Source organism: Lepidochelys kempii, chromosome 2 (genome assembly GCF_965140265.1).
Source record: "Lepidochelys kempii isolate rLepKem1 chromosome 2, rLepKem1.hap2, whole genome shotgun sequence".
Taxonomy (NCBI): domain Eukaryota; kingdom Metazoa; phylum Chordata; order Testudines; family Cheloniidae; genus Lepidochelys; species Lepidochelys kempii.
In genome coordinates this window covers 81,789,489-81,817,408 of record NC_133257.1, presented here as the reverse complement: position 1 = coordinate 81,817,408, position 27,920 = coordinate 81,789,489, and the positions used below count along the sequence as shown (strand labels likewise).

General features: G+C 44.5%; 1 protein-coding gene across 1 annotated transcript in view; it reads right to left on the bottom strand.

Annotated features, from left to right (window-relative positions):
• The window catches only part of ANKRD29 (ankyrin repeat domain 29), a 42,369-nt gene extending 16,595 nt beyond the window's left edge, over positions 1-25,774 (bottom strand). Inside the window, exons 1-5 of the mRNA XM_073331382.1 lie at positions 25,448-25,774; positions 13,849-13,959; positions 11,649-11,747; positions 7,569-7,667; positions 1,896-1,994 (exon numbers count right to left, since the gene is read on the bottom strand). Coding sequence (XP_073187483.1) covers positions 1,896-1,994; positions 7,569-7,667; positions 11,649-11,747; positions 13,849-13,959; positions 25,448-25,468 — 429 coding nt within the window. The 5' untranslated portion in view covers positions 25,469-25,774. The remainder of the gene's footprint in view (positions 1-1,895; positions 1,995-7,568; positions 7,668-11,648; positions 11,748-13,848; positions 13,960-25,447) is intronic.
• Between the last annotated feature and the right edge of the window lie 2,146 nt (positions 25,775-27,920).

The following is a 27,920-nucleotide window of genomic DNA, read 5'->3' as shown; positions in this document are numbered from 1 at the left end:
AATGTATGTGTTACTTGGGCACACTGAAGGCTAGATGGTGTCTGGCTAGTTGGCAGGCGCACAGGGTTGGGTAATTGTGTTTAGCCCCTTTTGCAGGCTGTGTGCACCAGACAGACACAACAGGAGTCCTTCTGTTCAAGTTCCTCTTTCAGAACAAATAATGTTTAGTAATCTGAAAACAGCTCTTTATTACAGCACCAATCAATGCAAAAAAGGTTTCCTTTTAATTAGGGCTCCTTCTCTTCCCCACACTGCTAACATTTAGTCAGCTTAAAGATTGAAAGTGAAATCCTGATGCTTTTAGAATAATTGCTCTGACAAGCTTGGGTTTGAACTCCCTCTTGCATGGAAGCTTGCCAATCAAGTAGGCAGCCAGACACCACCACCACCTTGCAAACTTAATTCAGCAGCGCTATGCAAAAGAAGCAGAGCTAATACTTGTTTTCCTCTGAATTCTCTTTTATTTTAATTTTTTAACTGCCTACATAAGGGTGTTATTGCACAACTTCTAAAAAAAATGGCTACGGGTAATCAAAACAAGCTTATAAATACAATTAAGAATGCTGCTCCATTCCTAGAGAGATGGCAGGGAGGTTACTTTATTGCCTTCACATCTAAGTGCATGCGTTGGATGTGGCAAATGTTATTTTAGACCTCAGTGGAAATACATAGCGCACACCCTACCAGGAAGTGACAAACATGGCTAAATATGGCCCCTCAGGGTAAAAAAAGTAATCACTATGCAACAGCAAACATGGAACAGGAAGTCATAGCCAGGTATGTTACACACAGGGGATACTGTGTGTTTAGGGCTTGAAACTGGAAGATGTTGAACATTGCTGTGAAATGAGGGAGGATGAAGGGACTTAGCACCTTATGGGAGCACTTCCCATCATGGGACTTAGCTCCAGTAGAGTTAGCTGAGAGAACATCATAACCCCACAGAGGATGACTTCCTTTTTGTCTGGGTTGACTTGAGTTAGGGAAGGGTGGCAGAGGGTGCAAAGCCACGCATTTTTGTTTTATTATGCTTGTATGCAACTCTACCACAGTAAATCAGATGGGGATTCATCCAGGGCCTGATCAGTCCCTTCCAGCCCTCTGAAAATCCAGCTATATTATGTCCATCAAGTCATTTGTACCAGTTATTTATTTTTATTTGTTTTCAAAGCATTGTCAGGTGAGAGAGGTACATTCCCCCAGTATCTTCACTTTAACTGAATGTCAGCATGTAATGATGTTAAGAAAATGTAACTGCAGTTCTACCTGTAACGATATCCGCATGTCAAGAGAAAAACTAAAGGCCTGATCCTCCACTGCCTTGCACCTTATGTAGCTATTTACTCTGGCGTGTGAAAAATGACACAATGGGCATGGAGAATCAGGCCCAAAGATTTGAAAGTTTTCCTTTCAGCCACAATACACAAAAGGAGAGGTATACGGTAGAAGTGTGCCATTGCTGCAAAATAGACATTTACTACAGCAAGGGAAGGGGTTCATCCATCACTGTAGTAAATCCACTTCTGAAAGACGTCAGGTAGGGTAACAGAAGAATTCTTCCGTTGACGCAGCAGTATCGATACCAGGGCTTAGGATGGCTTAATTACATCGCACAGAGAGTGAAATTTTTCACAGCCGTGAATGATGTAGTTCAGATGACCTAACTTGGTAATATAGACCAACTAAATTTTCCTTCTTGGCTTTGTACCTTTCTCCCAGTATCGTAACGAACACACAATTAATAACAGTTACATTAAAAATGTATAAAAAGAGAACCTTTGGCAAATGCCTTACTGCACTGGTGCTAAGACAATCTGTAGTAGCTGAACTGTAAAACTCCACACTTTGGAAGTAGATATAAACACCACTGACAGCGGAACAAACAATGAACTCACACATAGTTGATCATGTATGTTGGCACCATGCTTCAGTAGAGTTTCCACCACTCGCGTGTGGCCATACTGACAAGCTGCTAACAGAGCGGTACCGCCATCCTGCAAACAAGCAAAGAATGGGGACAATAAGAAGAGAAGGCAAATGCTATACAGAACGGGTCCGTAAGACATAAGCAAGTGCTGAGTACCAGAATTTGGCTCACACAAGATATGCAATATCTAGCCAGTGAATTGCAGTGAGTTGTACTTTGAGTCTTTCCCCCATAAGTTAGACCGTAGCTGTGTCAGTAGGAGAATTCTTGTCCTGAGGTTTCTTTTGTGAGGAATGGGAAGGAAGAAAACTCTGCTCGGATTCTTTTCCCCTTGTATGAACTTAATTCCCTCCCCACTCCTAGTTTGTCCTTCTCATAAACAGAACACCCTACCCCACACAGTGACTGCCAGCACACCCGGCCTCTGATCCAATGGCCTAAGTTGCATGCTGCTGACCTCAGTTCTAGCAGTCACTAGATCCACCTCAACCACAGTTCTCCTTTAGCCCTAGCCTGACCTCCTGATATGCCCTGCCTCCCACTCACTGGTTCCCTGCCTGAGAACTGGCAGCAGGGGAAGTCAGACACAGGACTGTACTGCTAGATGAGATCTGTATTGAACTGTGGAAGCACACACAACACTCAGATCACAGACCATAGGCACAAGGGAGGGAGGCATAGCTCAGTGGTTTGAGCATTGGCCTGCTAAACCCAGGGTTGTGAGTTCAATCCTTGAGGGATCTGGGGCAAAAAAAATTTAGGGATTGGTCCTGCTTTGAGCAGGGGGTTGGACTAGATGACCTCCTGAGGTCCCTTCCAACCCTGATATTCTATGATTCTAAGTCCCTACCGCTTCAGCTAAAGGTGTCAGCAATCACAGGTTGTTATAGGCACTGTGAGTCAACCACTACAGGGAGACATGATGCTATTCATTAAGTCAGTGTACAAAATCGGGGTAGGACATGCTCCCTCACATGTAACTTAACTGCCATGATGGAAAAGAGCTGCAGTGACACTAGGACAGAAACTTCACCAGCAGTAACTAGCAACAAAATGCCTGGCTTGCCATGTTGTTAAACACTGTTGCCCATGCCGAAAAAGGGTAATTCCCAGGAGAGACATCCCCCAACACCACTCAAATAGCTACCAGTGCAGAAGGTGAGAGCTGTTCCCAAAGCAGAGGGTAAGGGTGTTCCAGCCGCAGCAACAGAAGAGCAGGGAGGGGGAGGATGCTGTAACCTGGTCTGTCTCTGGGAGGTTATGGGAGAGAGGGTAGGATGACTTAGCAGTATTGGAACAGTGTGTGATTGTGACCCTAAGACACCCCCCCCAATTCAGAGGGCAAGAGGCTCCCCCATATGTAGCAGTTTAGCCCTGATGAAATCAGTGTACCCCAACTCACTGTGATGATCTGTATCTAAAATGTATCATGTAAGGTATCATACATGAACTGGCAATACACTGGGCTTTAGTATTACTGCATGGAGTATGTAGGGGTGCTATATGAAAAATTATTAATATGTGCTGGAAATATGTTCTTAAAAGGTGTTTGGCAGCCAGGGCTTAAATCCCACTGTCCCAGACGAAGGAATGTGGGTCCTCCTGGCAGCTGCCCCACTCCTGCAGAACAGGAGATAAAAGCAGCCCTGGAGAGGGCTGTGGCTGGGGAAAAGGAGTGAAAGCAGCAAACCTAGGCTGGTTGGGGAACCAGCCACAGCTGTGGCCAGCTCAAACGGGGCCCAGCTGGCCCTGATGAGAGGGCTGTGGGCCAGGAGCTGAAGGAGTCTCACTCTAGCCCTGGAGTGGGAAGGGCTAGCAGCTTGGGAGTAAGGTACTTGAAACAGAGCAGTGCTGGGGAAGGGCAAAAGGGAGATAGGGAGCTCTAGCCTGGTAAACCACTGTGCTGCAGGCCTTGATGAAGGCCTATGAAAAGGTACTGGGGTTGCAGAGGGTCAGCCTGAGAATAGACAAAGGCAGCAGGTCCTACCCCCTTGTGAATGATGAGTAGCCATTATAGACTGCAGTCTGCCCCAGTGAGTGGGGGCTAGATGATGACTGGCAGTAGCCACTGAGGCAAGGTGGGTTTAGAGGGTTGGGGACCCAGAGTGAGGGGGTACTACTGGGGCAGAACCCCAAGGTAAAGGGCACTGGGGTCTGGGAGGGACATGGGACCAGCGGCAGGCGAGACACTGGCCTGCAGGGGGCATTCCTTAGACTGGAAAGAGCTAATTCCCAGGACAACCAGCAGGAGGTGCAATGACAGTGAGTCTTGGCTTTGCTACACTCCTCCAGCAAGACTATTAGCTTTTTCTCTCTCTGCTTATATCTTTCAAAGTTATGTTGGCATTTTTCATGTGAGGAGACTGAGAAATGAAGCACGTTGGGCCCTGGCTAAGGAGTGGCCAGCCATGCTGGAAGAACTGTGGTGAGAAAACTGCTTGGAACAAAGGCTCTAAGTTAGCTTTGGGTCTTAGAAATGTATTTTTACTTTTGCTTGTTTGTAACCATTTCTATCCCAATTACTTCTGCTTGGTATCATTTAAATAGCTGTTCTTTGCTAATAGACTTAATCTTGCTTTATTACACAGCCATCCTAGTGCAGTGTTTCAAACTGAAGAGTAAAATCCTCAGCTTAACTAACTGGCTGGTGCAGGGCACAAAGTGGGTTTTAGCCCACGAAAGCTTATGCCCAAATAAATGCCTTAGTCTCTAAGGTGCCACAAGTACTCCTCTTTCTTTTTGCTGATACAGACTAACACGGGTGCTACTCTGAAATGTCTCTTTTTTTAAAGTAGCAGCGAACTTGTACGGTTTTGTGAGTGGACATGACAGGGCTAGAAGAGCTGTTGGTGTCATCCTGGAAGGGGTAACCAAACTGGTGGCAGCCAGGGTGAGGCCACAGTGCTCTGAGGATGCTTCTCATGTCAGCGATCTGAGCCAAAGCAGCACAGCACACAAGGTTACAGGGAAGGTGGTGATGATCCCTTATTGGTCTGGGTTGACCCCTAAAGCATCCTAGTGATCATGTATTTAAAAATATATTGTAATTCATATGCACAAAGGGCCCAATTAAGGTTCCACACACAATCTGAATTCTGGCATTTCTTAACTTTTGAGTGCTTGACTGTAACCCTGTAACAGTGTCCTTTTAATGGAGTTGTGTGTGTACTTTGCTAGATTTAAAGAAAAGCAAACTGTAGAAACAAATTCCATCATGTGGGTGTCAGTATAATGACACATGGGTCATCAGCTGTGTTGGAATCTTTAAATCCACTGCACAGACCTCTGCCCCTTGAGCTAATGGAGTAACTTTCCTCTGTAGCATGGGGCACGGGTCACTTGCTGGAGGATTCTCTGCTCCTTGAAGTCTTTAAACTATGATTTGAGAACTTCAATAGCACAGATATAGGTGTGAGGGTTTTTTGCAGGAGTGGTGGGTGAAATTCTGTGGCCTGCGTTGTGCAGGAGGTCAGACTAGATGATCATCATGGTCCCTTCTGACCTAAATAAATATGAACTGATAGCAGTAGTAGGTTATCATACCCTATGCAGACCAGCAATAGGAGATGGGCAGGGGAGGAGCAATAGAGGGGGATGAGATACACACTTTGCCAGTGGGTTTCACAGATATTTTCTGACTGCAGAGGAATGGTGAGACTTGAGAACCTGGGGTTTCATTGCAAGCTGTGGAGGGGAGTGTACTCCAGTGGGTCCAGACTTTTCACCTCATTTCCCCTAAACTTGACCCCTTCTGCTTTGTTCTTTCCCAACTGTCCTCGTCCCAGGCCTGTTTCTTCCCTACCCCTGGCTGCTTGTCACAGTCCCATTTTTTCCTTGCCTAGCCAGTTCCAGTCTCTACTCCTCAGATTTATCATCCCAGTCAGTCTCCACATCTAGCTTTAGAGTCCAAGTCCCAGTCTCACCATCCAACTCCCACTTCCAGTTCGTTCCTTCCCAGTTCCTTGTGTGATCTGACTGGCTCCTAGTCCCAGCTCTCTTCCCTGGCTCCTCATCCAGTCTCAGTTTCTGTCCCCTCATCTTCTCCCAAGCTCCTTGTCCCAGTCTTTGTCCTGCCAGTTGCAGTTGCCTTCCTACCTCCAGCTTCCCACTTGCTCATATTATCTCACCTCCTTGCCAACTGGCTCCCAGTCCCATTGCCCATTTCACACTCTGGATCCTAGTCCCAGTCCATTTCCTCAGCACCCAGTCTCCTTTGCCAACATTCCTCCCACCTGATTTCAGTCCCACCTTCACCTGCCTCCCTCCCAGCTTCCAGTTTCTTTACCCAACTGGTCCCAGGGTGCTCCTCCCCTGCCCATCTCCCAATCCTGCCCTCCTTAGCTCCTAGTCCCAGTCTCCTTGCCCAGCCAGTCCCAGTTTCTCTTCTCCCCCCGCCCCCCAGTCCCATTGTCCCAATCTACTCCTTTCCTTCCCCCCTCAGCCTAGCTTTCATCCCCATTGCATTCAAATAAGACAGCTTCCTGAGTGCCAGCAGAAAGGTCACGGAGAACAAGGGAACCATGTACCACACTGGCTTGGAGCAGCCATTACAGGGAAAGTCTTTCTGAGCCTCCCACAGCTCTGGGCTGCAGCATGCTCAGTTGCTCTGCGGGGTTGACGCATGCACAGTCCAGTCACACAGGAGCTGGGACAGGGTGGAGCATCCTCAATAAGGATGGAATCTTTGGAGGGTTTAGCTGCTTAAAATCTCTATTGAACATGCATGAACTGCAATATTTCAAAGGCTTACCACTTGGCCAGATTTGGGTGGATTTTCCATGGGATGGCAAAAGGTGCATCCTTAATAGTAAGGCTACCATCCCATTAAATTGCAAGCCTCTACCCTAAAGCATAGGGGTGAGGGGCTAGAGCTTTTCAAGAAAAGTTCATCAGAATATTTTAACATCGGCAAAGAAAATTTCACTAGCCTCATTCTTTGAAACAGCGGAACTGTTCTGATTAAAATTTTCTAAAAAAATTTTTGATCTGAGGCTGACACCCAGCCTGGAAGAGTTCGGCTCAAACAATGGAAGTTTTGCAGTTATAACAAGGTCTTAGAAAGTATCAGGCTGCCTTAATAATAGACACAGTGCCACCAGTGCAATGCTGAATATGAAGGGAAAAAGATTTCCTGATTTCTTCCATGATCATCCTAAAGCATCAAGCAAACAGATTTAATTACCCCTCTTAACACACACATACTACTCATGTAGTATATATAAACATGATTAACCAGCGCTTCTTAACTTTAACTTCCTACAGCAGTGAATTCCACAGACTCACCACTGTGTTAATTCCTTCTATTTGTTCTAAATTTACTTGTCAACAATTTCATTGTGTGACCTCTTCTTCTCATTGTGGGACAGCATGAGAGGGACTGATCTCTTCACTGCAGCTTTCACAATCTGAAAATATACACTGTAAAGAAATGGTACCAACCTCAAGCTATCAAGCCTAGACAATAAAAACTAGCCTTGAATTAACATTTTGCCAGAGGACTGTATTACTCATAGCTTAGAAAATGTGCAAGCAGGGAAATTATTTTATGATCCTCTTGCTGTAATGCCATGTCGCAGATCAAGAGGAAACAAGCCATTAATGCAGAATTAAATTTTGGAAATAAAGCAGACCAATCTCTTACTTTAGTTCTAAATTCAGTAGAGGCACCAAATTCAAAGAGAAACCTCACAACATCATTGTGGCCTTGCTGTGCAGCAAAGAACAGAGCAGTTGTGCCTGACTGTAAACAAAAAAGGAAACACATTTCAAACAAACATGGATAAAATGTGAATAAAGTATGCACTTAATTTTTAAACAGAATTAAAATAGATTGAACTTAAATAACTGAACGATAGCTGGACAGACTCATGATGATCTTTGGGACTGTAGAGGATACAACAGAACTTAGGGGAGGAGGTCATTTCTCATCTCACTGCACTGAAATGTCTGAAGTTTCAGGTTAAGAGTCTGTCATGAGTATTTTTATTAAAAGTCACAGACAGGTCACGGGCAATAAACAAAAATTAACGGAAGCCCCCAACCTATCCCGACTTTTATGAAAAATATCCCGAGGGGAGCGGAGGAGACAGGACACGGGGCCGGGACACACACAAACAGAGTGCTGCTGGGGCTTGCAGCTGCTACAGCCCTGGCACTGCTCCTGCAGCAGAGGGTGACCACTGCTGTTCCAGCCCCAGAGGGCCACTGTGCCTGGGGTTAGCCGCTGGCCTGTTGCACCTGGGGCCGGCCGCCAATCAACTGTTCCAGTGGCCCCGGGGTCGACAGCTGCTCCAACCGTTCCCCAGAACAAGTCCTGGAGATCCCGGAAAAATCACAGAAGCGGTGACAGAATCATATCCTTACTGATGTTTATCCCACATTCTGTTTATCTGCATAAGATCCATATTTCCCATTCCCTTCACATAAATGGGCTTCTGGGTGAAGCCTCTACTATATTACTCATTTTCTTGTCCTGTTCAAGTGAGACAAGAAAGCCCAAAGTGAGGTAAGCACGATTCTCTGGTAATATTTGTATCCCAGCTGATTAAATCTTAAAGGCTATTACAATTACCATGTCTACTGATGATATTTTACATACTATTCCTTCTCCTACTTCACCTTCCCTCTGTCCCCCAAATATATTTTTCTTTTCAAAAAATTCACGACCAGATTCTCCAGTCCAGTCAGTCACCATAAACAGAGCAAAGTGGCTTGAAACAGGCTAAAGATAGACAGTGGAGAATCCCTCCTGCACAGGAGACCTTCCCACCACATCCTGCACCAGGTACCTCTCTACCCCTTGTGAAAGGGGAACAAGGGGATGTACTGGGAGTGGAGTATAGATAAGAACAGAGGGGGCATCACACAGCAGAGCTCCCCTATTTATCCTCCACTAGTGCAAGGTCCCCACCATTGTCCCTGTACAGCCCTAACTTATGCCAATGGTATCCTGCACAGATGCCAGGCAGGCCTGAATCAGGGAATCAACTCCCACTGTCAAACTCAGCTCATATACAGCGAAGAATCAAAGCCTAAATATTTTCCACACCTAGTTCTGTCACCAAAATATCAATAAATCAAGGTGAGAATCCACCCTTTGAGACTTAAATTTCTGGGATACAAAAATTACCAGAGAATATTATTATTATTGATACGTATTGTGACAGAATACGCCCCTGTGTTCACACCCCACACACTATTGTAACAATTTTGTACAAGCCATGTCTTGTGAGGTATCATTTCCTTTACAACCTCATAATTTGCTGATCAATAACAACATGGCAAAATGCACGTAGCAGTTTTACATGTGAAGTTATAAACATAAGCTGAGATCGTGACTAAAAGTATGCATTCCAGAGAAGTCTGGGGAGAGGCAAGACCAGTTTCTCAGAGACAATGGGTAAACTGCTGTCTCAGCCAGGTGTAAACAATGCTGATGGACCATTACCTGCTAAGTGGCCATTTTTTGGCAGAAAAGAGGTCAGGGAAAAAAAAAAGGGGGGGGGGGAATCTACATTTTAGCAAAGGAACAGCATGGAGTCCCCTTCCACACAGTGTCTGTTGCCTTGCTTCCAGCTGGAAATGCTCTGAGGGAGGGATCCTGACCTACAGGATTTGGTCAGTAAGACTGCTACTGCTGAAAGCATGCATGAGAAACTTTGCTTGAATCTGATATAGTTTAAGTTAGATATTAGTGAATGTCTTATCTTTATTTTTCTTGTAACCATTTCTGACACTCATTCCTCATTACTTGCACTCACTTAAAATCTCTCTCTTAATAAACTTGTTTTACGCTTTTATCTAATCCAGTATATTAGAATTGAAGTGTCTGAATAACTATTCATAATAAGCTGGCATACTGTTCCCTTAAAGGAATAATGGACTTAAAATATTTTTTACTATCCAGGAGGGGGCTGGGTGGTACAGAATATACAAGTCTGGGGGGAAATCTGGAACTGGGGGTGTGTTGGGGTCACCCAACCAAGGCTGGTGAGAGGCAGAGCGTAACCCAAATGTGGCTGGCAGACTGCAGTTACACACAGACACACAGGGTGTGGCTTGCACGCTGGAAGACTGTTTGTGAGCCATCCAGGTGGGAGCTACTTCAGCAAAGCATTGTAAGGCACCCAGGGTTGAAGAGCAGGGGTGACACAGCAGCTCATTAGTCTGGATTATACCCTGGTATATCACACTTATATGGCACTTTTCATCAGTAGATCTCAAAAGCACTTTACAAAGGAAGGTTAGCATCATTATCCCCAGAAACTCTTGCCTTCCTTGCTTGTGGCTTTCTTATCTCATCTGGAGAGGCAGAAAAAAGGGAGCTACATGTGGAAATTCACACCAGTGCAGAAAGCCTTTACATGGCTCTGTGTACCATTCAAGGGTCCAGTCTTGCAAAACAGAGTCACATATATGGACCCTTCCTCCTATGCGGTGTCCCACTGACTCCAATAGGATTGCAAGAGTACAAGTCTGAGTATGTGGATCTATTTGCAAGATAAGGCTCTAAGTCTTTAATGCAGGGTTTAAACTTCAGCTAGGGTCTCCTGTATTCCTGTCATCATAGGAACCCTGTGCACAAGGGTGAATTTTGCCCTATGAGGGGTTCTATTCCTTTCTGTTTCTTTATTCGCTGCCTGGCCTAGTTAACGTATCCAAAGTGATGCACAAAAATGAGTTCAAAAAAGCTTGTAGTTCAGATCGTTCCTGTCCTTTTGGTGTTACTTTTGCAGCAGCTTGTGCTTATGTGCTTTGCTGGATTGGGGCCTTATTGAAAGTCTACCCGTAATCACTAATAGAGCAATTTTATACTGGTTAAATCAATTCCAGAAAACTGATGATATCGACTATTACATTCGTTGAGGCAATAATTTCCAGATGTCAGCAGGGGATTTATGTCTTAGTTCCAGGTAACCAAGAGCGGTTAGAAATGTATACACTTATCATTACAGTGCAGAGAACAGTGCCATTATTTTGAGCTATCACTTTATTCTGCAGTCAGCCAACATTACTGCAAACTCTTGTTAAATTACTATTCTCTCTCAGGACCCTTAGCCAACAGAGCAATTTTGTTGTATGTCTAGACATCCTACAAATCAGAATGACTACAGATGCTGCTACTGATGGGACGTTCACAAACGCCAACCCTGACTTAAAGTTATAATGAATGTTCTACAAACAAACTGGAGGCAACCGTGTCCTGTCCTCACAAAGTAAGGTGTGATTTAGATGTGCGATAAAGTCTATTGCTGCCAACTGAGATGAACATATTACAAAGCACACTGGGCCAGAATAATTCCTGGGGTAACTCTGCCAACTCCATTTTTATGGCTAGTCTCTTTAATTTAATGGTAGGCGACCTCTCCTTATTAATCACTTTCTGAAATCTGCATGTTACTGCAACAATGAATAGAATGGTCAATGCATGCTTGGTGTCAATGGGGTTGCAGTAGGGATGAAAGTGGTCTACACAAACTGGGTGCACTAGAAACTCTTGATGGATTATTTATAGAAGTAGATCCTGCACCTCATTTTTCAATTTAAAATTCTGAAATCCTATGTATTCTCAGGAGAATCTACCGAATAGATATTGTTTGTACATATACTGCATAGCAACAAACAGATAAGCAATTGGTAATACTCCTCTATGGTTTCTATCATTCCAGTCAGTAATGGTTGCTTTTGCAATCTCTTTTTTTAAATGCAGAACGTTTCTTACCTCTCTCTGCAGATTGATGTCTGCGCCTTGTAACACCAATTCCCTCACACATTCTATGTGGCCATAGTGAGAAGCTACCATCAGAGCTGTTGTGCCAAGCTGGGCATAAGGAAAAACAAATCAGTATGTTAGACTATTACCTCTAATAATAAATCAGCCTGTCTAAAACAAACAACTTCTCAGCATAACTGGGGGGGATACTTATGATAACTGATTATAATTTCCCCAGAGAACAAAAACTGTTCTCCCCTTTATATAATTGTGGGGCAACAAATTACCTTAAAAAAAAAGTTAAACATTTGCCATTTAAAATCCTTTGAAAAGTGAAGAATCAATCAAATAAATAAAAGTAGTTACAGCAACAAACATTCACACACTTGCCTTCAGTGCTAAGCCCAATCCTACAACACGCTTCCCTCTGCACTGAGCCCATTGCACGATCAGAACTTAACAGTGTAGCCCAAGTAGGATATAATTACTATGCAATGATCTCGTGTTATGGCCCCTATTAATAAATAATAATTAATAATACCTTACACTAAAATACAATTTTTTGTCGGGGAATCTCAAAGAGCTTTGCAAAGATAGATTAGCGTCATTACCCTACTTCATAGGGGAGGAAATTGACACATAGAACTGAATGGTATTGCCCAATGTCACACAGTGAGGTCAGAGACAAAGTCATGAATAGAACCCAAGTTGTCCGGATGCCTAATTCCTGCATTAATCACCAGATCACACTGTCTTAAATGCTGTAGTATTTGAAATTATATCAAATATACTTCCATAGCCAGAAATCTACTTTGTGGGTAGAATTCAACCCTGTGCAAAGGACACCCACATAAGCTCAATGCACTAGTTAAATTCAATTTAAGCCACGTGGAATAGAAGAGCGGTGTATGTGTTGTTCAGAGGCCATTTGCATAGGGATGAAATTCACCCCCCTTCTGAAAAATGTATGTACTGATCATGCTTGCAAATGTGAGACATTACTAGTGAAAGAGCATGTACCCTACATCACATTAAAATATTTTAGTCTAGAAAACTTGTAGTTCTGTTATAGTAAACAAAGGCCTAATCGAGTTAGCAAACCAGATTCTCAGTGTTTTGCATAAACCTTTTATCAAATTGGTGCTTAATTTTGATCCAATTAATTAACCAATAACTGTTCTGATTTCTTCACATTCCATCTGTTTCCAGTTTGACTCTCACCCTGATCTCACCATCCTTCCACATGCAAAATTCTACTTGGGAAAAAACACACACAGGACTGATCCCTAGAATACAACATGGGAGATTCTGAAAGGCAAAAGGGCAGTAAGATCCATCTTTCAAGGTCAATGGGAGTTAAGTACCTAACTCCCTTTTGTGCTAAAATCTTCCCCAAGCTATTTTCAAGGCGAGCGAAGTTGGCTAGGTTTGTGTTATAGACCAGTGTGGCACTAAAATCATCCAATGTGTGGCAGTGTCTCTCAACAGCTCACATTTTTAACTAAGCACAAAGTACTTGTTCTATTTCAAGTAATCTCTTAACCTTGTTTTTCTCTGCCTTTTTGGAAATCCAAGTACAGCCCACTCCTTGTATGTATATGCTATGCAGAAGCAACAGGACACAGGGCATTTGTGATTTCAGCCCATTTCTAATTTCATATCTAATTCCCACCGATGCAAATGCATCCGATGAAGTGAGCTGTAGCTCACAAAAGCTTATGCTCAAATAAATTGGTTAGTCTCTAAGGTGCCACAAGTCCTCCTTTTCTTTTTGCGGATACAGACTAACATGGCTGCTACTCTGAAATAAAAGTTATGACCATCCATAGAGAAAAGAATCACATACATATTTGCAGGGTATCTGGGCTTATCTTTACTAAGAAATCTTATTAAGCCTGATTCTGCATTGCTCTGCACCTCATGAATTATTTACACTAGTGCAAAGCCAGTGCAACAAAGAAATAATTAACAGATAGGTTTTTGGATGTTCACAAATTTCTTAACCGCATCCAAAACCGGCGATTGATATAATTCATCACGTTGTTACAACTCAGCTTTGAAACTTGCTTTCATAGCTGCTAAAGGTTTTAAATCTTGCTTAAGCAACATAAGACACTCAAATGATTGTAGTAAAATCACTAATGCCATAGAGGGCTGTGTAAAGTGATGTAAAGCATATATTCTTGGCGTGCACGTATAGAGGGCCTACGCTGTCTCTGCAGTCCACGTCTACTCGCCCACTGTTCAATAACAGCTGAAGAAGAGCCAGGTTTCCTTTCCTTGCAGCCCAGAATGCAGCATTTGCGAGCGGTGTTTCCCTCTGTTAAGACAAAAAGGATTGAAATCTGTTCCAGAACAAGTACAAATATCACATGCTCTCAGTTCAAACCAATGTGTCATTCTTTTATAACCAGGTTGGGGCAAGAGGGTTAATTTGCTTTGTTAGAAACCTTGGCCTCTATAAGCTGCCCTATCTTGTTTCCAATCTGTCCCATGTCAGTACTGACTGAAAGTCATTATACTCGGTTGACTCTTGGTGGCCTAGGTAATGTGAGTTGGTGATCTTAGTCCAGTTCCCAGTGAAAAGGAGTCCACAACACAACTAAGTGTGACAAACAGTGACAATTGGTACCCATATTGCCAGTCGCAGCAGAGAAGCCAAAGACTGGATCATCATGGAGTCTCAACCATGCATCTCAAGTGTCCCATTGTGGGACTTCCTGGTTTTCAGCCAGTTTCCTGACCACCTCCTTCCCTGCTACCTCTAAGTCCCAAGATGTGAAACATGCTGTTCACACATCTTCCATACTACTGGGTTGTCTGCTCCCCTTAATTAGCACTTTGCTGTCAACTGTGCGCAGGACACGGGGTGTGGAGAAGACCAAACTTAGCAGTATGGGAGCTGCACGAGAAATGCTACCATTCTACAAGAGAGGAGATAAGAGCTAGAAAGGTGACGGGGAAACAGCAAAGACACAGGAAAGGGAAAAGAGCAAGGAGAAACTACAGTGGATAAAAAGGGATGGGAAAGGGAAAGTAAAAGGAGGGGGACAAAGAGAGGGGACAAGACAGACAAAGAAGAGAGGAAGTGATATCAGAGTCAAAGAGAAGCAATGCAGGAAACATGATGACAATATATTGAAATACGTCATATTAGCATATCCCACATTTCAGTGGTCTGTGTCTGGGGCATTCACTAAAGTACAAACTGAGCAACCCTTTCCGAGCATAGTTAAACATCAGTGGGGAGAGGGTTTGTGTCGCAGAGCTTTTATCAGTTGTCATCTTTAACATTAACATTTCACTTAAAAACAAATTAACTTAAAAAATCCCAGTTGTGTGTATTGAAGTCATGGATGCTTACAGGGCTGTAAGCTGAATTTGAGACCTTACAAAATTGATACTTAGAATCAGAATGAGTCTTTCTTCACATTAGATGATTTTAAAATTTGAAAAAGCTAATTTTCATATACAAACCCCTCCCACCAATGCTTCAAGATCATATTCAGGCAGCATGTACTTGGTCTGAGTCTCACAAGGACACCTGGCTCAGACAAAATCCCCCAATTTGTCTTGAAGATAATCTATGTTTCAAACACTCTCTTCTCTAATCAGCTAGTGGGGCCTGACAGATGTGCACCTCAGATACAGATTCTCTTGCTGTGATATGTCTTTGAGATGATGCCCCTTAAAGATGATGCCCTCAGAGGGCTATAATAGCATTTATTAGACATGTACAGCAACATCCTGGGCAGACAGAATAGCAAAATAGGGATGCTACACGATATAAATAGTACAGTTGAACAGCTAAAGTACAGACAGACATCACTTAACAGTAATGATCTCCCTGGGTCTCAATCCTAGGAACACAGCCAGTATCTCAATGACACCCCACGTCAAGGGCCGAATTATCACTGCCTTGCATGGGGACAGTAGGGGAGAGAGGGTACAGACAACCCATTAATTCCTGGCCCATGCAGAAGGCAGCAAAGACATTTGAGCAAAGCGATGGCACACTAGTGCTGCTGAGAGTGCTCAGTGCCACATAGGAGGATATTTAAACAGAAGAACACATCAGAGCTCCGATGCAGTTTTCTTTCCCTCACAAAATCCTGCAGACATAAGTTCGCTAGTATGTGTGTCCTGGATCTGTCACACTCAGTGTACTTAATTAGTTTAGCACTAGCTTGTGAAGGAGTGGAAAGTCACCCTGGCAATCACCTTATGATTGGGTGCAGCACTGCAGGTGAATCCTGCCTTGATTTCCCTCTACCCAGAGTATAAACAAGTCCAAACCTGGTTTGGGTATTAGAGAGCACTTCCCCAGAGGCTCTGCTTTGTTTAACAGAAAGCTTCACACAGGCGCACACATCACACCTTCCTAGCTCAGCTTCCAAGCTGAGGCACTCGCTGTCAGCTGTCCTGAGTTCAGCATTCAGCTCCATCCAGGTACTGCCTCTAATTGCTCTCGCCTCTGGTCTCCTGATGCTGCCTGGGTGGAGTTTTCCTCTGACATAATGGTTCATGGAGGTTCTTCCAAGGACCGCTCCAAATACTAATGGGGTTGGCTGGGCTGTGTGCCTGCTGTCACTCTCCCACTAGGGTTCTCCCCTCTCCAAAAGCATTCCTTCCAGGCTCCCACTTTAGGCTCTTTGCTCTAGGAGTTTGCCTTCTGCTTATCCAGGCTTCTTTCCCTAGGAACTCAGCTTCTGTTCGGCTCAGGTTCCCTTGCTCAGGAGCATAGATTCTGTCTAGCTCAATCTCCCTGCCCTGCAAGCATGGCTTCCGCCTAATTCTGGCTCTCTACCCTAGGACACAGTTTTTGCTTGGTTCAGGCTCCTTGGAAACTCCCCTCCTCAGGAATCTCCCTCTAACTGAGGTCCTTAGCCTTTTAGCATGCTCAAGTACTTCTTTGTCTAATTAATTGCCTCTAAATTTCTCAGTGAGATAAGGTGGGTGACGTAATTTCTTTTATTGGACCAACTTCCTTGGTGAGACAGACAACCTCTTAAGCCACACAGGGCCCTTCTTCAGCTTGTCTCTCTCATCAACAGAAGTTGATCCAATAAAAGATATTACCTCACCCACCTGGGATCAACACAGCTACAACTACGCTGCATCCATATTACTCTGTGAGTTAACTATTCCCAGGAGAACCTGAGTTGCCTCATTTCCCCCTTGTGGAATCTGTCAGAGGTAGGCTGAGCCTTTGACCCCTTCAGAGGGTCAGCTATGGATGTGGGCAAGATGGCTGTTGAGTCTGGAGGCTCTGCAGCTCTAGGGTTGAGACCCAGGGGCTTTGCAGGGTTCTCTTCTGGAAGGCTCTCATTCAAGGGATGGGAAGGAAAAGGAGGATGAAGAAGGGAAGAGGACAGAAGAAGGTTTTGGGAGGGGTTGTAGTAGTGCAAGGGCACAAAGAGAAGGGTATGGAGAGCAGTTTGGGACAGTCCAGTAGGACTGAGCCAGGAGAGAAGGGGCCTGCCTCTTGAGTCTGTGGGTGGGGAGAAGGGCTTCTCTGGGGAGCCCACCCTACCAGGAGGAGTTCTTACAACTAGTAAACCAGAAGACTTCTGAGAGCAGTGAGCAGGTTAGAGGACAGAGGAGGATGTTGGGATTCAGAAGGGCCAATAGTTTGGAGAGGTTGGGGGAAAAGACCCTGGAGAAGGCAAAGAGCTGTACAGCAGTAACAGCCACAGGATCTGGGCGGGCTTCACTGAGCATCGTGGCTGTAGCAAATTCCATAGTGGAGCAGGAAGACAATGGAACCAGGCGGAGCAGGGAATGTGGAGGGAGGATAGGGACACAAGCTGGGCACACCCTTTCATACCTGGTGGTGGAGGGTGAGTCACGAGAACTGGCAGTAACAGCTGATGTGGATGATGTCTGCAGTGCCCGAGGAACAACAGAGGCCTGGGGTGCAGTGAGCAGCATCCCAGGTGCCTGATGAGTCACTAGTGCCTAGAGGAAAGCCTAGTATGGAGCTGGTGGTGAAGGCAGTCACTGCTCATACGGTGCTTGGATTGAGAGCTGCACTGAGGAGAGATGAGGATGTGGACATAGAGCAGAGGAAAGTGAGCGGGTTGGAACGAACCAGAGTGGATTTTGAAGAGGAGGACAAGGAAGGAGTGGGATTGGAGAAGGCGGATCAACTGGACAAACAGGATAATCTGCCTGATTAGGGAACAAAAGTCTCCCAAGCAAAAGAGGAGGATTACTAAAAAATCGAGGACTCAGGAAGACAGGGCTAACTCAGGCAATTCTACTGCTCGGGCTCTCTGGGACGGTAGGACAGCTGCAAAGGTCGGTGTGGTATGAATGCAGCAGCAGAGCAAGGAACTGCATGGGTCTTCTCAGGAGCTTAGGCCCCTAGCATGGAAAAGGACAATGACAGCTAAGGGTTGCAATCAGATGCTGCGTTTGCCACTACTAAGTGAGGTGCTGTGTGGTTGGTGTTATCTTTTGCAGAGACCTTGAAGCGACTGAGAGGAAGGGATGGTGGCCAACAGTTAGGGCAGGAGGCCGAGTGTGAGAGTGTGGGGTGGGGGAAGGGAAGTATGGGTACAGGGACAACTAATTGGAGCTAGGCATGGATGCATATGGTCCATTTTCTATACATTTCCCTAACAACACCAATGCCAGAAAGAGATCTCTTAATATAGAAACTTATACTGAAAGGCATTGGGTTTGTGCCTTTGGATCTCCTAATGGCTATTCAGCTGCCAAGGTCGAGGGACGCTGACCTCTGCTTTCGTTACAACTCTCTGATGGAGAGTGTTTAGAAGCACTATGGGACGGTATGAGGTAAAGGGCACTGGCAGTGTGTGGTGGCTGTTTCTTTAACCGCTGCAGACATAAAGAAAGTAACAGTTCTTTTTTAGAAACAATACAGTTTCTTCTAAATTTGATTGAGGATTGGTTAATGCAGGAAACAACAATACTAGCAAGGGGAGTCCAAAGTCAGGGTAAGAGTGATAATCTAAAGAATGGGGAGAAGAATATCAGGAGCCTTCATGTCAGGGTTAAGAATAAATTAAAGGGAAAATAGCTGCTGTAAGAGTGAAGACCAATTGGCACCAGATTTTTGCCTACAGAAAGGAGAGGAAGGCAGCTTGGGACATGTTGGGACTGAGGAACATAGAAAGGAGGTATACCAGATAGACCCAGAGGAGATGCTGGATGTGATCCAGGTTTATTATGCCATGTTATTTGGGGGAGAAGAGCAACAACAGCAGACATCAGTACAGAGGGATGGGAGAGCGCTGGCGAAGGAGAGGAAGTCATGGAGGCACATCCAAGTTTAACATGGATTGAGTTTGGATTGGGCCTCTCTCCTCCGAAGGTGGGGGAGGAGCCCAGTGCATAGACCCAGAGGCTGTCAGGAGTAAGTTCAGGACAAAATTGTGAAGGAGTAAGAGGATGCTGAAATGTGTTTTAGCTCATGATATGGTGGGAATTGGAAAGATTATTGTACAGGGTGGACCAAGAATATGGCTGTTGGACCAAGAGTTGGACCAAAAGTATGGTTGATTAATTAGTATGTCAGGGGTATGCAGTATCAGTATTACGTAATGACTGTGAGGATTTTGCTATTGATGTAGAATGATTGTTTTCCTTTTTCTCTGTTTTTTGTTTTCCATGGAGGAACGCATTTCTGTGTATCAAGGAGCTGTGTTTGTGTCCACATTTTGGAAGGACACCAGAAGCAGAATTTTCAGCATATGTAACGGACTCTCTATGGAGGAATGCAGCACCTATTATGGAATTAAGCAATAACAACTGGTCATGGCTGACTTCTGCTTAGATTGGACTGTAGACTCCAAATGTATTTGGTGAACGGGGCAAGTCTTCAGTGTTGAGGTTCTCCTCTCAAGAGAATACCTGACGCTGGAAGGAAGAGAAGGGTTGTGCTGTCTTGCACTAGTATGGTCTCTTTTTTTTTTTTACTTTTTTTTAATGTTTCTATTATGTTGTCTTAACATTGTTGTTTTGATGGCTGGAGTGTTTAAGAAAAGATCTCAGAGGGCCAGCTACCTTCTGACATAGCTATTTTTATAGCTGTTAGCAATTAGGATCATTGGTAACTGCATGAGAAGTTTCAACTGTTTCATAAATCACAAGACACTTCATAAAGTGGTTTGAACTATTACATACCAAAAGATGGATGGCAGAAGGCAGGGAAGGAGCATAGAGATTTGCACAATAGGTTAGATTTTCTGATCTGTTACAATCGACTAACTCCAGATTGACACCAGCTGGAATCAGAGTCTGGCCCAAAACTACTAACCGTCTCAGCCTGCCCTGCTAGCCATTGGTGAAGAGTGATGGTGTATCTATTCTTACCGCACTCGTGCCGTTGGACAATTTTACATAAATCCAGCCAGGTGACCTACACAATCAGTTGACCCATCTTGCCCGTTTCTCTCCTACCTACTCAACAGAGGAAGATGTCTAGTTCAGTGGTTCCCAAACTTTTCGGCATCACGCCCCCTTTTTAATTTTCAAGAAACCCTCATGGCCCCCACCCCTCCTTTACCATCGTCCAATGCCCCCAATCCTTGTCCCCTGACCACCCCCTCCCGGGAGCCCCCAGGACTCCACCCCCTATCCAACCCCCACTGCTCCCTGTCTCCTGATTGCCCCCCCCCCCAGGACCTCCTGCCCCTTATCCAACCCTCCTCCCCCTGCTCCCTGCCCTCTTACCAAGCAAGTTGTGCTGCCCACGCCGGAAGCTCAAGGGCCAGGCAGCCTCGTGCCCCCCTTGAAATTTCTTCACGCCCTCCCCAGGGGGGCGCATCCCGCAGTTTGGGAACCAATGGTCTAGTTAGTTAGTTTTTTTTAGAACATTGCTGTTGCTATGATGTTTTTGGAAAACTTATTGCAAAAGGTGGGATCTGACATTTTGTCCTGAAGGTGATGAGGTTTGTAGTTATTCTCAGCTCCTCTGGAAGGGAGTTCAGTGTTGATGGACAATGCTCCTTGGATTAGTTTTATCATTTCACTCTGACCCTAAATGTTTTGAAAGTCTTTTGGGGCTTGCAATGTTTGCTGCTTGTAGGAAAGACTCTTTCACCTGCCACAGTTTTCTCACCACTCATAATGGCTGTCTGACTCCATACTGCTGAGTCTGACTTCTACAGAAGGGCCTTTATGGATTAGCTAGGATCTGGAATCAGGATTCAGGGACTAAGCAGAAGGAGTCAGAGAGCCTAACTCTCTGTTCACTTACACTGATGTAAGTCAGGAATAACTCCAATAAAATCAAAGGAGTTGTGCCAGCATAAAACCAGTGTGAGAGAAGAATCAAACCCAGAGCCTTTAAGCTTGTGGTTCATGAAATTCCTCTTTCCTTCTGCCTGTGAACTGTTTCCCCTGCCCTGCTAGGGAATAAATCCTGCACTAACCCTCCAGCAAAAGCTTCCCCATACCTTCTGGATCAGATCCAAGCCATGGCAGCATTGTCATGTGTACCAAGCACATGAATCTGGCTTTTCAAAGCACTGCTTCCCAGCCTCAGGTTGGAGCTGCCATGTTAGCAATGCACTTTTCTCTCCTCATGCTGTATATAGCCAGACATTCCTTGCAAAAGCTAAGTATGCAGTACACCCAGAGCAGTGGTCCCCAAACTGTGGGGTGCGGCCCTCTAAGGGGGTGTGGAGGAATGTTTGGTGGGCAAGGCGGGGCCCAGACCAGCCCCTAGAGGAGGCGGGGAGGGAGTGCCACCCAGCCCCGCTCTGCCCCCAGCTCTGCTCCGGCCCCAGCTCCTGGCCCCGCTCCCAGACATGCCCCCAGTCACGGCTCGGCCATGGCTCTTCTCCCAAGCCCGGCTGTGGTACCGCTCCCAGCCACAGACCTGCCCCCATTTGTGGCCCCAGTCTCTGCCTCCGGCTCCCAGCCTGGCTGCAATTCCAGCCTCAGCCCCAACCGTGGCCTTGTTCCGCGCCCCAGCTGCCAACCTGATTGGGGGGGAGGGGGAAAGGGGTGCAGACAGGAGTAAGGGGGTGGCACGAGGTAAAAAGTTTGGGGACCACTGACCTAGAGCATCAAGCATGTAACAGTCAGATGAGAAAAAACATTTGCTATTTTATGTTCTAAGCTGAATGGAATGTACAGAGATGATTCAAGCAACCTGGCCAGTGAACAGGACATTAATCCTACAAAAATGCCCTGTACCTACCAACTGGAATTACACCACCAAGTTAAAAACAAAGATCTACATCTATGTTTTTTATTTTCATTTTCAGATTGTAGGGCAATAGTAATTTTAGAGCAGGGCTCTATTTTGGCATTATTGACCAGCTGGATTTAATGATCCTTGAGCAATGAACTCCTCCCCACTGATCTTTAATCTCCAGGAAATGCCACAAGCCTCGATCATTATTGCTCAGTTCCTGACTCAGTCCTATCTTTATTATTTATTTGTATGACCACAGCACCTAGGAGCCCCAGTCAAGGACTTGGAGTCCTTTGTGCTAGGTGCAGTACAAAAAATATCTGACTTGAACAATTGGTTTTATTCTTTTTAGTACTACTAACTTACAAGGAATAGATAAAACTGTCAGATAAAACTGTGACATATTTATAAAGTTAGTTAAACCCTAGAAAAAAAGAATCTTTAAAGTATATAACTAATCCCTAACATTGACAATTGTGGCACAGAATATAATAATGGAAAAGTTATCAGCTGGTAGCTTTGGTGCAAATGTGATTTATTTATTTCAATATGCCATTTGTTCTAGCACCAGGATATGATTTGATCTCCTTTACTTCATCAAGATGTTTTAAAGCATTATTCTAAACTACGGCTGTGCTGATATTTTGGATTGCATATACTTTCAGTAAACTTTAAAGGCGATATGGGGTACTGTATACATTTTAAACTGGCACCCATCATAAGCACCTCTTCAAAAATGCTGAAGAGAAAACACGTGGATATTTTCTAGATCAGACATTCCATCTCTGGATGGCAGTGAAGGAAAAAAGTAAAATAAATGTAATTTTATATATCAGCTTAGTGGTAGCTAGAAGAAAAATAATAATACTTTCTACATTCTATAACTCCCAGGTTCAATTCCTTGCTCTATCTCTGACATGCTGTTTGTCCTGAGAGGAGACAGATGGGGTGACACCTGAAAAGAGAGGGTGTGTTTCTTAGTTATGGAAACAACAGTGTTCTTGAAGATGGAGAGAAAGAGCCAGAGGACAGAGAGCGGTTGACGATGAGAGAGAAGGACAAGATAAGAAAGGGATCTAATCAGACTGGGCCTGGTTCAGTGTTCAAAGTAGTCAATGGACAATCTCCCTTTTCCTTCGATTGCCTCTGAATCAGGCCCACTAGAAGCTAGGGGGTTTGGCTGAGGGATTCAAGAAGTAGAGCTGGAGACTTGGAACAAAGAGGATACAATGAAAGGTGGGTGTGTGAAGAAGGGAGTTGAGGACTTTGTCGGATACTGTCAATATGGCCCCTAAATACATGTATAATATCCAAGAAGAGAGGAGGGAGGTAGGTGGAGATGCAGAAGAATACTTAAGCACCCAAATGTGCAGAGGAGCTGCTAGGAGAAATGACAGTCATATGAAATATTATATGGACAAGAAAATCAAAATCACATGTAATTCATAGGTGGAGACGGAAGAGGAGGAGGAGGGAGACAGATAACAGCCAAGGGAGAGAGGATGCACTGCAGCCTTCTGGGCAGGGAAGTGGGAGAAGGAGAGAACACCATAAAACAGGGCAGCCACAGACATAGCCAGGGAAGGGTGAGGGTGGGGAGATGGAATTTGCAAGAGTTATATTAGTCAGGCAGAGAGCTAGATAAGAGTAAAAATCCCTGAGGGGGCAGGAAAAGGGAAGTAGGGCATGAGAGAGGCAGCTGTCAGAAACAAGGTTAGAGGAGCAAAGCTTGAGGGGTAGGGCAGGAGGTAGGACTGGCTAAGATAGGAGAATGTAGGTGTATATAGGGCTGTAATTATGTCGAACAGCTGTTACCAGCATCCAGGAGAATGAGAGATAGAGGGAAATGAGCTGAATATCTGTGATGCCGGAAAGGAGGAGATAAGTTAGCAGAAGGATAAGAAGAATAATGGAAACAGAGTAGAGGGAGGTAAGATGAAGGGTTTTGAGGACAACAGAAGGCGGAAGGGACATGACCCTGGAGTATTCAAGGGTGAGAATAAGGGTGAAGAGCATTGTAAGAAAGGGTATGCTCTTCAGGGTAGGAACTGTTTGGAACCCCGCACATGTCAAGCACTATCACAATTAAAAATAATACAGCGGAGCTACAGAAAGGCAATACAGAAGAAAGGGCAGGTGCTGTAGGAGGCAATGGAGCAAAGAAAGGAATTTACAGGAAAAAGGGGAACTGATGACAATCAATCAAAGCAATGCAAAGGCTTGGTACTGAGAGGGCAATCAATAGGGGAAGAGTAGGTAAATGATACGAAAATTGCACAATTAGCCAGGAGCTATATCTCCAGAGTAAATGTTCTCCAGTGTTATCTATAAATTGCTTCTTGCTTTCCTCCTTTCTTATCGGTCTTCTTAATCTTCTTTTTGGATCTATGGTTTTCTTTTATGAGATCAGGTACAAGGGACAGATCTTGCGATCCTTCCTCATGGATGTTTCCACTGGGATGACTCTGAACAAGGCCTACTCAGGTTTTTAAATATAAACATTCCACTGGGATATGGAAACTCAATTAAAACATCATTGTTTAACAGTGTTCACAAAAGCAAAACTGACTAGAAACAGAAAATGAGACTAACCAGTCTAATTTCACTAACTGAGTGGAATGCAGATTGTAAACAAATGGCAAACAAATGGGAAAAAGTAAATTCAGTTTTTAAAATGATCTGTTTTAAAATTCAATGCATCTAATGAAGTGAGCTGTAGCTCATGAAAACTTATGCTCAGATAAATTGGTTAGTCTGTAAGGTGCCACAAGTACTCCTTTTCTTTTTGCAAATGACAGGTAAGGGTTTTAAGATTACAAATAATAAACACACAATATACATATGTGTATATTCTGACTGTCCTAAAGCAAATGTACAGACTAACTTAACTTAATATTTATATATAAACTATAGAGCTAATACATTTAATTTTTAGATAAAATGTTAGTTCCATTAACACCTAAAATAATAAGATTTATGTATCCCATAAACCTACAGAGTTACTTCTTGTTTCCCTTGAGGTCAAACAATCCTGCTTTTTCTTTAAACAAATAATATGGAGAGTTTCACAAAGACAGGTTTTTGTGACAAAGTATAAAACAAGTAAAGAGATATAATGTAAAACAGACCTAATAGCTTATAGATTTGTAGGTGAAAAAATCTAAAGTTAGTTCCTGCATTATGCCTCCTTTCTTGTGCTCTGTATTAAGTATAGCTGTTCACCACCACACCCCAGTACTATCCCAACAATCTGCACCCTGTATGTTCAAGAGTTATCCCATACTAAACTTAACCTCACAGTGACTCACCAAAGTTCACATTTAGACTTTAACCACCCCGCTCCTCCCTGCTTCGTATACAGGAAAATCAACATATTATGAACTACAACAATTGCAGCTGTGCCTATTACCCACCAGGACCATCGGCTGCAGAGGGAAGGTCGTGGGAAGGAAATATATCCATGGCAGAGGGAAACAAGAGCCGAGACCGTATACAGAGAAGCAGAGGCAGACTCAGACTACAGCCGATCAGCCAGGCCTGCTAAAGCCACAGCATCTGCAGAGCTAACGGGACATGGCAGCAGGAGGAGGGCGGGATGGGATCTCCCCAGCGCGGCAGTGCAGTGAGCAAAGCGTACCTTGAAAGACATTTTGCACATCACCGCAGCAGCTCATTCCGAGCTAGCCCGGGGGACGAGCAGAGCCGGCTGTCCGATCTCGCACTTTCAAGCCCTTCGCCCACTTGGCAGGGTGGCGATCATAGACTCGCTTTGCAGAGTGACTGGAGCACAGCGTCTGCAGGGGCTGCAGGCTGCATCGCGCCCCAGGGCTCGCAGCTGCTCGCGGAGAGCTGCTACACGCTGCACCGTCCACTCGCTCGGGAATCCAAACACACACATACGCCGTCTACCCGCGTCACAGCATAGAACAGTGCAGGCTTGTGGACCCAAGGCGCATCATGCAAGCCTGTGTGCCCAGCGATGGACGCTTTGCGAAGTACACACAGATGCCTCCGCCTTGACTCCCACACTTCATACTTCCCAGTGAACACACAAATGTACCGATGCATCACACGCATGCAGATAATACAGTTTTCAAATGTGTGCACACGCCTGCAGCCTATAAAGTTGGATGTTTCATGATATACACTTCCCAAATATAAATGTATGCGTGATCAGACAATATTGCTATATACTCACCAAATGCAGACAGACATATGCATTGTACAAACCCAAACCCATGAAAATGCAAGCATATTGCACCAAACTACACCCTCCTTCCAAAGGTGGAGTTTTGATATCAAGTAGATGAGCAATATGATCCAAGATAAAACAAGACACAACTATTTTTATAATACTATCATTTTTGTTTTGTTCTAACTCTTAGGCCTAGTCCACACACAGTTTTTACACCAATTTAACTTTTTCAGTTAGGGTTGCAATTTTTTTTTTAAACCAAAATAGTTAAATCAGCACAACTCCCTAATATGAATGCACTCACTGTGGTACAAAGGTGCCTTACTTCACTATAGGTTGCTCCCCTATATTTACAGGAATAAGCTACATAAGCACCTTTATACAGGTATGATCACATCCATACTAAGGGATGTACCATGTGACTTTATAGTGGTTTCACACAGATATAGTTAAAGTGGTACAAAATCTGAGTGTAGACAAGCCTTTATAGATGCACTGATGTCACCCCCACAAAACTTCACTTCTTGACTTCTTTTCCCATCTACACGCCCACAATTCTTTGCTACTCCTTCCAGTCCATGGCATGCATTTGTGGGTCTTGGAGTTCCAGTCCTTTTCTCGTCAAACTTCTTTTGACAGAGTCTTTCCATTGTATGCTCAGTCTTGCACATCCTTTCTTGCCACCCTCTTCCTCCCATGCTTTCTTTACTGGTGGTTCTTCCATTTGTAGCCCCTCTCCTGTTTATTGGCCCAATATGAAGGTGTTCAACATAGGGAAAGTCTGCCTTGTGACTTTTTACACAACTTTGGGAAGCTGGACCTGACGTGTCTCTGTGTGGTCTACGCTGTGTGTGTTCACTTCAGATCAGACCCACTCAGACAAACCACCAGGAACAAGGTTTTATTCTGTTTAAAAAACAACAACATAGAAGAGGATTACACTTCAGCCTCTTTTCTACTGCTTGTCTCCTGCTCCCAGCTTCAGTCAGTGCAGAGACTTCCTGCTTGGAGGGGCAGAGGTGACTTCCTGGCAGGAACCAGGAAGCTCTCCCAACATGCCACAGTTTGTAGTCCACAACTTGTAGTTCCCAAGGCAGCTGTTGAAGCAGACTGGACCTTGGGCTACACATACTTATCACATGTCCAGCACATCTCAAATGTGCCCTACTCAGCCTAACACTGAGAGTCCCAAATTCATCTTCCCCCTAATTTCTTCCATGCATACCACCTCACCTCCACTTGCCAGCTGTTCTCATACTACCAGTTTCTTCTTTTCTTCCATCTCTGTAAGACCCACAAACACAATACACTTTTTCTTTCAGTTTGTTGCTTAATTGCCGGTCCCACAGTACCCCTGCCACTTTTTCACTGCCGCCCATGCACGTTGCATTCTTTGCAATTTTCCAGACCCCTCTCTGATGACACTAATTGTATGCCCCAAGTACACACATTCTTTCTTATGCTTCAGCTTCTCTCCTGAAACTTCAATCAATAGCTCTTCTTCCACCTTCCGTACTTGCATAACTTCAGTTTTCTTTGTGTTTACCTTCAAACCATGGTCTTCAAACACAGATGCCCGCTCTAATACCATATTTACCAATGTGTTGCGGTTCAAATACAAGACAGAACAAGGCTTTAAGCAAGCAAGCAGGCTGGTCTGCCGATGGCTGGTCTCCTGTCAGCTTTCCACCCTCTCTTTTATTCTTTCTCTCCCCCCGCGCATTACATACTCCAACAGATAAAAGGAATACACTGGCTTTGTTTAATATTCTTATTTACCAATATCTATCTACCGCATTCCTTGCTCTCGGGCCTTGAGCCCAGTCCTGGGAGGCTTCCCACGGTTCATGTCATCTGGGGGAGATTCCAAGGTTCATGCCCTTGAGAGGAGCCGTGTGTGCACTGCTCCTACACA